The 11,266-nt window shown below is 45.3% G+C and overlaps 1 protein-coding gene across 1 annotated transcript; it reads right to left on the minus strand.

The window, feature by feature from the left end:
* Positions 1–1,928: 1,928 nt before the first annotated feature.
* Positions 1,929–5,783, minus strand: shisa7a (shisa family member 7a; the record flags this gene model as incomplete). Its single annotated transcript, XM_079276242.1, has 6 exons — positions 4,996–5,783; positions 4,084–4,238; positions 3,714–3,779; positions 3,253–3,438; positions 2,614–3,052; positions 1,929–2,445 (listed from the first exon to the last, which is right to left on the minus strand). The coding sequence occupies exons 1-6, from the start codon at positions 5,760–5,762 to the stop codon at positions 1,929–1,931; spliced, it is 2,130 nt and encodes a 709-aa protein (XP_079132368.1). The 5' UTR covers positions 5,763–5,783.
* Between the last annotated feature and the right edge of the window lie 5,483 nt (positions 5,784–11,266).

The raw sequence follows: 11,266 nt of genomic DNA on the forward strand, positions 1-11,266 counted from the left end.
TTATCTCTGATTCCATGTTTTAAAAAATCCTCTCTATACAATACCTTCAAGTGATCGGTCACAATGTCGGCCGTGCTTGTACAGAATGTAAACCTCGAGGACGCGATACAACGCATGTCTGTATCTGGTGCAAATAACAGGGGATAGATTTGTGCAAAGTTTTTTTTTGTCTCCGTTTCTCTATGAACTGTGCTTAAATTGCTCTTGTTTTTTGTACACATTAATACTTAACACATCATGACAATATCAACACAAAATCAAGAAAAAGAGATAGCATTTTATATGGACCACAGATATCACATACTACAGTGTATAGGATAGGATAGCCCTTAGTATTGATAAGCGTTGTTATTGATGAAGATTTTTTTTCTTTTCTTTTTGTTTGTTTTTTATAACTGGCTGAAGTGCGTTATGATACAGCAAGTTCTTCCTCTTGAGGACGGGGAGGGCTTCCTAACCATCCGAGTCTCTTACGCCATATTGAGCCACGCAGGAGAAAGCCTCGGGTCGCCCTCTCTCTCCTGACTCAGAGGTTATTTTTGGCTTGCTCTGAAGCCAATCCTTTGACTGTACAAAATATCACCGACTTGTATAATTTGTCACCTGGTGAGAATAATAAAATGGTGATTGTCAGACCAGCTTCCTCTGTGGTATTTTCTTTGTATCTCCATAAATGGCTTTGAAGGACAGTTGTGTAAGTGCAATGTCTGCATCACAGTCTATTCATTTGTGCTCTGTAGAAAAACCTTTGCTCTTCGTTCACAACCCGCAGTAAAGCAAGTTGTCGTTTTATTGGTAAACTGAACACATGCGTCTCTTGACTCGTCTGTGTTTGTGTCAAGATATTTCTGTAATAACATGGCAGATGGCTCTATATTATTTGGTGGCCCATCGTTTTTACAGTTAGGTCCTGATCTTGAGATGGGAACATGAGGGGAAACTCACCCATAACGTACTCTAACATCAGTTTACACTCCTGTAGTGTAACAGTGATCAGTGTGTGAGTCCGTCTGGGGGTTTGGATCTAAGGTCACATGGAAAACTAGGCAACCCAGGCGTCAGATTGGTAGTGTGGGTATGTCCGCGCTTTCAAATCCTTCCAAGGCTGCAGTGTCCCAGTAAGAAACAGCCCCCACCTCGTCCACTCATTCACATGGGAAGCAACAAAAATCCGTTCCTTCTCCCTGTGATGAGGTTCAGGTGTCAGATCTCCAAAATCCCTCACCAGGCACACGGTTTATTCACACTCATCTGGTCCACCGGGCTTCTCCCCCGTGAGGTTCAGTTTGATAAATCATTGTCGGCAAGAGCTGAATAGGCTGACAGTCCAGCAGGTAGTTGGCTCAATTCTCCATTGAATTCTGTGATACAATATTCCAGATGCTGCTCCTCTTCATCAACCTCTCTCTATATATATATATATATATATGTATATATACGTATAAATATGTATATATACATATATACGTATATATATATATATGTATATATACGTACAGTATATATATGTATATATATCGTCTTGTTCCCTATCTAATATGGCTCCTGAGTACGTTTTGCAAAATATAAAAACTAAATTATGAACGACACTTTTGTTGGTTTTGTTTCACCCTTCCAGTCAGTCTATCTATAGTAATGGCACCGCTGTATATGGCAATATGGCAAATTTTGTTCCAAAATATGGCTGATGTAGGCTATTACATAATTGGAACAGATATTCCCCATCTAGAGTTTCAATTAAGTAATCATATTTAAGCGATTTAATTACAAGGTAACACAAATTTCAATAGCCTAAACACGTTATACTGTTACTATACGTTATACTTCTAGTTTTATTTCTTGTAGTTGAATATCTAATAGTTAAATGCAGAAGGGTGATCTAGTCCCATATCTTTGATGAGGGGTAAACTCTACATTAGGCACAAACCTCACACCGTCACCTCATTTTTGCTCCCCGTCCTGATGCCCTGACTCCCTCCTCCGCTTCCTGCCGACCCCCCACCGCCCCCTCCCGGTATGAAATGTAGCTGCTCAATGGTGTTCTGCCGTTTCGCTGCAAAAGCCATCCTTCTGGCGCTGTGGCCCCCTAGTGTTCCCGTTCCCATGACTACCCCCTGCGCGGGCGGCTCCCCCGCCCAGCCCATGCCCCCGCTCATGTGCCCCGTCATGGCCGTGCTCCTCTCCTGCTCTCGTCCAGACGTGGGGTGAGAGTTCATCTTGATCATGTGGTGTCGGTCGAGGGAGGGCGTGGCGCAGACGTTCTGCTGTGACTGGGCCTTCTGCTGGCGAGGCAGCGTGGGGACAATCCCTCCTGTGTGGGCGTATGGATCTGCAACCCCCATCCCGCCGACCCCCATCCTTTCCTCCAAATGGTCCGGGGACATGAGCAACCGTTCCTGTCTGTCCTGCCTGTCCTGCCTGTCCTGCCTATCCTGCCTGTCCTGCCTGTCCTGCCTATCCTGCCTGTCCTGCCTATCCTGCCTGTCCTGCCTGTCCTGGGTCTGCCTGTCCTGGGTCTGCCTGTCCTGGGTCTGCCTGTCCTGCCTGTCCTGGGTCTGCCTGTCCTGGGTCTGCCTGTCCTGCCTGTCCTGGGTCTGCCTGTCCTGGGTCTGCCTGTCCTGGGTCTTCCTGGTGAGGGTCTGCGTGTTGGAGTTCTTATTGGAGGCAACCATGGCTTTGTAGTACTGGTGTTGCTGGTTCTTGGACAACCTGGACAGTGTTCCTGTGTTGCCAGGGACGTCACCCATGTTGAGCAGCTGGTCAGAGGATTTGACTTTCCTCGCGGTCTTGGAGAGAGTGTCATAATTAGGGTTGTAGTGGGGCTCCGGGGGATCCAGAGGGTAAGGGTTGGGGGTTGGTGAGGCAGGCATGCCAGAAGGTGGCGGCGGGATCCAGGGACGGACTGCATGCCTGGGGAGGGTTCCTCTACCACTGAGGGTGTAGTCTCCACCCCAGTGGAGGTGGTGCTGAGAAGACTGGAGAGCCGGCTGGGCTGTGTGAGGCCGTCTCTTGGTGGTGCAGTAACCAGACGAGTACTCATCAAGACCTTTCTCTGGAAGCCAAACAAAATTTCTCTGAATTGTTTATCACCACAGTAAATAGCATCAGCACATAATGATGCATCCTGCACTTTGTGCCCTGGTGTCAAGAGTGTCACCGTGCTTCAGTGCTCGCGGAACAGCTGCGAGGGAAGAGAGGGGCAGACAGACTGGTACATTTTGTCCTTATTTCTCGTAAAATGAAGATACTTACCGAGGCGTTTGAGCGAGGAATATCTGTTGAGCTCAGGCTTGGTGGCACTCTCATAGGAGGGCGGCAGCTGAGCCAGGTTGTGCAGGGAGTGGTGGAAGGACGGCTGGGATTTGGTGTTGTTGTGTTTACTGGAAAGCAGGGTGCCTCCAGCTGCCAGCTGAGCGTTGTTCATTCGAGGGGTGCGTTCTACAGGGACCACAGCGAGAAAACAACTGTGTGTTAAATGAGATTTGCTCCTCTGGCTAGAGCGCGCTGCACGTAGCCGTGTGAGAATCTGCTGACATTCACAGACAGACTTTAACTTGCTTTCAACACAAGCAACCAAAGCTCTGATAATCATTATTATTGTTGGGATGAATGAGTCTACTGTTGAGCTTAAATGAAACTGAACAAAGTAAATGAAGCATCGTGGTGATTACATGCAATTCACAGAGGAGCCCGGCTTTCACCAGCTGCCTTACCGATAGTTGCGGTGTGTTTGGGGCTGGTGCCTGATGAGTGGATGAAATTGTGTTGCAAATTGCCCACTGCAAGAAGAACACAAGGTAATCAGCTCAAAATGGATGTCAGGCAGTTTCCAGTTCAATGGTCCTTTAACATACAAAGATGAAAGCAGCCAAAGACATTTTTGCATCAATTCACCTTCACGTCATCTCACATGCACAGTGCTTCTCACCATCTTCATATAAAGCATAGATATTCTGTTCTGTTTTTTTCCACAATGGCTACAAACACGATGTGCCCCGGCACACAGAGGATGCTGTTACAAAGCTCTGGTTGGGGCTCTGACTGTGCTATTCACTCATGCTGTAAAATAACCTGAACTCTCACATCTGTTGTCCTTGCTGGGCAGTCCTGGGGCATAAAGATTTTTCGGAGGTCTCCCCAGTGTCCCCTGTGTGTCCGCTACAGCCAAAGCCACGCTGTTGTTTCTCTCATCCTGCTGGACTGGGCTCGACTGGTGCCGCAACATGTCGACCAGGGCTCTAATGAAGTAATAAAATAAATTAAAAAAAAGGGAAACACAAGATGAAATCGGCAATAAACTATTGGCTAACGGCTGCCGATCATATCAAATTCATGAAGTTATGTCACGCAGTCTATGTTTTGATTTTTCATATTCATCATTGTCGATATTGTTTACAGGGTATCGGTTTCGGACATTGGATTGGTGGGTAAGTGATCGATCATATTCATGTGAGGATAAATGTAAATCATTTAATTTGAGATCAATTTATGAAAATGTCAATCTCATATTTGTTATATGAGATGTATGTGGTGTTAAAATCTTTTTCATAAACACCAATTGTTTGGTTATTAATTTGTGGACAATGATTAACCTGTAACTGTGCTTGAATAAGCAGAATTAGAAGACAACAATACTCTATTAATCATTACCATTCTTTAAAGGATCAACCTCTCGCTCTATATAAGTCGACAACTGTCGTCCTCCACCACTGCACCCCAAGACAGAAAACTGCAACCTGTACAAAAATCTAAATGCAAATCTTTATTGCCAAGATTACGGGCAATATAAGATATAAAGCTGAGAGGAATCTGCAGCAGCCACTCGATGAAGATCAAATATGTTTCATCTGATGACTAACAACATCATTCTGAGCCCATGGTGATGAATGTGGGCCTTTTGTGGAGTCCCGAAGACCGAATTTTATTACAGTATTCATATGGAAGTAACAAATCCAGCAGTGAGAGGTGATGGAAAAATATTTTTCAAAGCCTCACCTGGGCATATTTAGGTCCCTTTGGTTGGCTTCCTGTTGCACCTTGTTGAAGACCACCTTGATGCCCACGGCGACAGCCACCATGAAAACGATGACGCCTCCGATGACGAAGCCCGTGTTGTGGCTCTGCTGCTTCAGCGGATCAAAGTCCGGGTCAGGACCTAAATCATCTGATAACATCATGGCGTCTGTCTGTGGCTTGGCCCAGTCTGGAGAGTCGTAGTTTTTACAGATGTCCTGCTCCAGTTGCCGGGTGCGATCTGGGCAGCAGAAGCGGTAGTGGCAGGTTCCACAGCAAAAGACGAAGCTGTCCTTGGAGCAGTTGAAAGCGCTGTCAAACTGTCCCATGACGTCATAATAACCCCGACATACATCCATCCATATGTCCATCAGACGAGGTTTAATGGGCTCTACCTGGGCGGCGCCTAAGGGAGGTGCGAGGGCCTCTGATGAAGTCACATTCTTGGGGAACATGACCTGGGCAAGGGGTCTTGGAGGCGTCTCAAGAACTCCCTCTGAGGTTTCCGGAAGTTTCTCGGGGGTTTTGGTCCTGCCTTGGCGGGCTGCCGGCCTGATTTTGACCTGCATGGCGAGGAGAAGGAAAGGGGGGCTGGGGCTAGCCTTGGGCTCCGCGGTGAAAGGCCTCTGTGAGCGGTCTATTTGCTGAGATGGGGGGGACGGAGAGGTCTCCGCAACAGGGGTGACTTGGGCAGTAAGGAGGGAGAGCAGGGAGACAGCGAGGACTAGGAGATTGGTGGTGGGCGTCATTTTTACATGACTAAGAGATCTATTTTCTGTTGTTGAGTCAATGCAGTTACACCGCTGTATCCGCTTTTGCAGTTTAACCCACTAAAATAGCATGTGAAATAACCAAGTACCATGAGCAACCTACTGGATATTGATGATGTATCGTAGTTTCATTCAGCAATGTTGGATGATGAAATTTGAAGCCTGTTTTGTTTTTGTTTTTGTCAGAAACGGAGTATTTCTATGGTGTAATATTAGAAAAGGTCAGGAACATTCCAAATCAAAAGGTCTACCACGATCAAAAACAGTTGGTAGGTTTCAATAGTTGTCATTAATGGTATTAAAATGGTTTTAATTTACTGCTAGAAAGGAACTCTGAATGTGTAGTGACTTCATCTGTTGCCCTCTCATGAACACTAAAATGAATGCAGCTTTGAAAAAAGGACAGATTGAAAAAAACAATCTTCATGCTTTTAGTGCTTAATGCCTTGTCCTACGCTTCACCTCGCACAGAACAAAAGGACAAATAGCTGACGCACCGCTGGATGGAATACATTTTTGAAAGCACAAAGGCCAGTAAAAATTAGAAGCGAGGATTTTCAATAAAATATGGCAGTCCGATACATTCCTGTGCTGATCATGGCACTTGAACAATCGTCTATGGCCTGTGTTTCATCAAATGTAAACAGTTTTATCTGTTTTGTTCATTCCTGAATCTTAGTCTGGCACTACATACATTCAGAACTGGCACTTATATAAGCTGTAAGCAATTCCTTTCTGAAAATATCTATGAAATCTAGAATACTTTTCGTATATTTTGTGTTCATCGGCATTGTAAACAATCAAACGGGATTAACAGACACAACTGTGCATTGGTCATGCCTAGTTTCTCTAGAGCAGGGACATGTCTCCACGTGAACTTGTTCTATAGGCACTCGTCACATCATAGATACGTCGTGTACTTTATCTCAATCTTTTCTAGCGTTGCATTTCTGTGCATCCGTAGTCGTCTGGCACGGACTGTAACTGTGGGCTGGTGGTGATAATGAGGGAGGCTCAGCTGAAGTGCTAGAAGACTGTACCAGCTGAAAATTAAGAGTAAGCATAAACCAAGGAACTGACTCCCAGCCTGTGAAATGCACTGCAAAATCAGGCAAACGTCATGGAATTTAAATGCTCTCTATTCAGCTTTTAGGCACAAAACGTTACCCGTCATTGAACAGTATCACTAATTAGATGTGAACTGAATGGCACATTGCGTCTCCATGTGACATGTCTCTCCAAGTAAAATTATTCCTGATCTGTCTCCGAGGTTCAAAGAATATCACTTTTGTTGAGAAATATGTAAATGTGTGAAGTTATTGTGTTGGAGGTGTTGGCAATAATAGACAGAGGCAGATCTGTCTCCCACAGAAATTATAATTGCATGTAATTATCAAAATGTCCCTATCTGTAGCGGAGAATGTAGGCACAGATGGGGGAGACAGAATGCTGAGATCACCGAGGGCTCCGCTTGTTTCGGTTACATGCTCCTCTGACCTTCTGCGGAGAGTTCAGAGGAAGAAGAAGGAGAGACACAGAGGCAGCAGTTCTCCAACAAAAGAGTTCCTCTGTCGTCTCTAAATCTTCTGCTTGATTTCCAGAATTTTCTTCAAGTTTACACGTCGACCGACCCGGAATGGGTCCGCTGCAAGACAAACGAGAGGCGTGATTAGAAAGACGCCCTGCACTGACACAATACAGACTTCTTTTTATTCATTGCGTTGTGGCCATCGTGAGAGGCCGAGTGTGTGTCAGTGCGCCTGTTTGGTCGCGGGAGCTCCTGAGAAGCCAATGATGTGAGAAAGGGAGAACGAGAGCAGAGGGATAAATGCAGGGTAGGGATTTAAATGAGCAAAGAGATTGTGGCGAGCGGGAAGAGCCAGAGGTATAGATGCAGAGACGACCATGAGTGGGAGGGCGGTGTGTGGGTGGCACAGAATCTAGTACATTTCTCCCAGCACTTACCAATACAACACAGCACATCACACAAACAGCACCACCAAACAGATCTGCATATGCAGCCAACGCCACGCACAAGATGAGTGCTCATCGAGACTGTAAATCAGCTGCTGTTGGAGCAGTTAAAGGGGTAAAAATGTGAAACTGTAAAAAGGCTTTGTGTGCATGTGAGAGAATATAGTAGGAATTATTTAAACCTTCCCTGTCAGTCTCTTTCTCTCTCTCTCCTTTATTCCTCTTGCTGCCTCCTTCTCCTCTATTCTCCCTTGTTCTGCCTTTCTCTCTTTCTCAGATTCTGTGCGTGGGTTGAGGCCGCTAACTCTCTCAGAATAGCACTGCAGCTCTGTCTGTGTGTGAGTGAAAGAGGCAGCGAAAGAGAAGCGAGGCAGAATCCAATCTACACCCATTAGCCAAACCAGATTTCAAAGTCACATGTGCCCGTCTCCTGCTCGACAAGATGACACCGCTGCTCAACTTCCATTACCAGATTTTCTTTCTGCTCACTTAATGAGGATTTTCTGGACAACATGTCCGAACCACTCCCCAATGAATGTGCAGTTACAGCTTTTTTTTTTAAACCGTGACAGAGATCTAAAATAAAGAATTAAAAACATGCAGGGTCAGTCCTCCTGCACCCTAAAGCGTGAATTGTCCAATGTCAAATTTTCCCAGCAAAGTGACTCAACATACAATAGAAGCAAATGTTTTCCTGTCAGTATCTCTGTATTGTGCTGCTGAAGCAATGCAGTAGAGAGGATGGGAACTGAAGGGTGAAGGGCAACACATTCACAACTGATGCATTCCTGAGTTACATGGCCACTGGAGGTGAAACAAACCGTTTCCACAGATTTATTTTTTCGCAAGCAATTGTATCAACGCAAATAAGCCAAACGGCTCCCCTTACTTTCATTGCTGGTTGCTGACAAGCCGTGCAGACGGCTGAGCATGCAACAATTTCAACAGGTTGTTGGAAATGAAACAAAATGGCCCCTTTTTTTTCTTTAGCCACGCTGTTGCAAAAACGCACTGACATGCGTATCAATGAAGGGGAAAAATCCTGAATTCAAGTCATGTTGATGCAAAATACATTTAATTGCAGTGAAAACAGCGGCGCCGCTTTAGTCTTATCAGGCGAATATATGCTGCGCAGTGACTTTGCATTTGGTCATCGACACTTCAGGGGGAAAAAATCCATCCTTCATTCGGTTAATAAGTTGCAACTTGCAATGAACAAGCATGCGGGAAATGGAAATGACTTGCATGCATCAGAAGGCTAAGAGTGCGTGGGTGTATCCGTGCCGGTGCGTGTGTTTGTGTGTGTAGTCCGGCTGGATGTGTCGGTCCTAGTAACAAAATGTTCAGTACATCGCAATGCGCTGTCGAATAAAGTGTTTAAATGATGAAAGGCATGCCATGAAGCGTAAAGCGTAATGATGTTTTCATGGCGCAGCTTTCATCCAAATGTTTTTTTTGTTTGACAGCCTCCAGCACAGCTGATGCGCCCAAACAAATTGCCTAACACGTTCTTCATACAGACAGAAACACCAGGTATCAAACAGTTTCTGTGGGTAATTCGGTAATTGGTGTTGCATTAATAAAAGGTGCATAATGTCGTGTCTTACCTGTGCGCTGCTGTGGGGTTTGATGCTGGAGAACAGCGCTGGGGGAGCCTGCGCACTGTATCTCTAGCGTTTCTCAGATGGCAGCCTGTTATTGTGGCAGAGGATGATCAGGACAGCTTGAACTGTTGCTGGATCCGTCACCTGTGTTAAACGTTTCTTCCACAAGTGCTGCAGAGCTCAGTCGTTATTTTCGTGTCCCCATCAGGCTATTGATAATCCATCATCACGGCAAAAAGAGGGGAGGAAAAACTCAAGCAAGATAGAAAGAGCGAGAGAGTCAGTGGCGCGAGATGTTCTTAAATTGTCTGATGCATGTGACAAAGCAATTCAACTATCACTATCCGAAAAAAAATCCCGTTTCTCGAAGAGCACAAGTTATAGTGCAACTATTCTGGAGAACACGCAGTAGATTCAGGAGCTCAAAATGACAAACGCGTCATCTGGAAAAAATAAATCCCCAAATTTAACTTTTCTCCATCTGGAATCGACTGGAGCTGGTTCGCTTCATAATTTACAAGCGAGATAGGTTACACCACCTAACTGCGACTGGCTTCACGGAGGTCCGCAAGTGGCGGAGCGCTGTGATTGGTCGCTCAGACTGGTGCTGATGAGACTCTCAACTCCGCGCTGCTCGGCTCTGATGGTCATCAGGCCCATTCAACTAGTGTCGTTCATCTTTATTCCCCTCCATTTAATTTGCCTCTTTAATTTAATGACCCTGAACACCGACATTCACATGACTCTGGGAAAGAAAGAAAATACCAGTCAGGAATGTAGCTGCTGTTCTTTGATGAAAGTAAAATGCTGGGTTGAGACAAAATATAGAAATATATCAACAGGGGGAAATTTGCTAAATTAAAGCAGCCGGTAAATTCAGTGGAAGACCTCCAGAATCCAAAGTGTGTGTGTGTGAATGAGAGAGAGAAAAATAGAGAGCGAGAGATGGTTGCCACAGCAACTGTGTCATTATGTTGGTGGCAATTATAAAAGCTATGAAAATGGGGAAGGGGAGAGGATCCGCGCAAAAGCTCCAACACTGATGCGTGAACGAAACTCTCCATTAGACCCGGACCTGCATTGGTAATTCAGAGATTTCTCAAAAGTTTGAGACGAGCAGGGAGGGCTGGAAATGTACAACACGTTGAGGGAAGAGTGATGGAGATGCGTTTTTGATGTATGTAAGACAGGAAGTTTGCTCCTTTGGCCTCGTGCCAACGTCACACACAGGACCTGCCACCTCACGATTTTCACATCGTCGACAGCACATGAATGATGTTCACTGAGGAACGTAGTGATCACACATTAGACCTCGGGATGAATCATAATGAATACCATTTCACTGTCTGACACAGGACAAACATACCCTTTACATCTGACTCATATCATATAAAAGTGTTTGTTTTACGAGAAGCTGGTATAGATATGCTATTGAGGTGGATAGCAGATGGGGAAGGTGTACGCACTTCCAAAACGGGGCTGAGGAAAGGTGTAAAGGGTTATGTGGACCCCCAGGTGTCTAAGAGGGGCCCGATAATTACCTGCATGGCAGGCAGCTATTTGTGCACAGGTGGGTGGGCTGCTGCATGTCTGCAGCAGAGGCTGGTGGAGCCCTTCATTAGATGGTCCAGTGACGCTCTACCGGGTGCACTTTCACTCAATGGTTTGCTGGGGTGGAAGCAATTACTGATTTCCTCATAATGGTTATTCCATCAGCAGAGCAGGATACAAATATAGAATGGTATTCACTGAGCAGTAAAAACAAGAGGGTATCTCAGCTATACAGGTACACAAACCGCTAAGATTTCCCCAGAGTAAATCATCAATGCAAAGGAACTCTAAATAATAGAGCAAATAGTCATTTTTCACTTCTTGTATTTCAATGTTTTATTAATTTAAATAATT

Source organism: Melanostigma gelatinosum, assembly GCF_949748355.1.
Source record: "Melanostigma gelatinosum genome assembly, chromosome: 9".
Classification (NCBI taxonomy): domain Eukaryota; kingdom Metazoa; phylum Chordata; class Actinopteri; order Perciformes; family Zoarcidae; genus Melanostigma; species Melanostigma gelatinosum.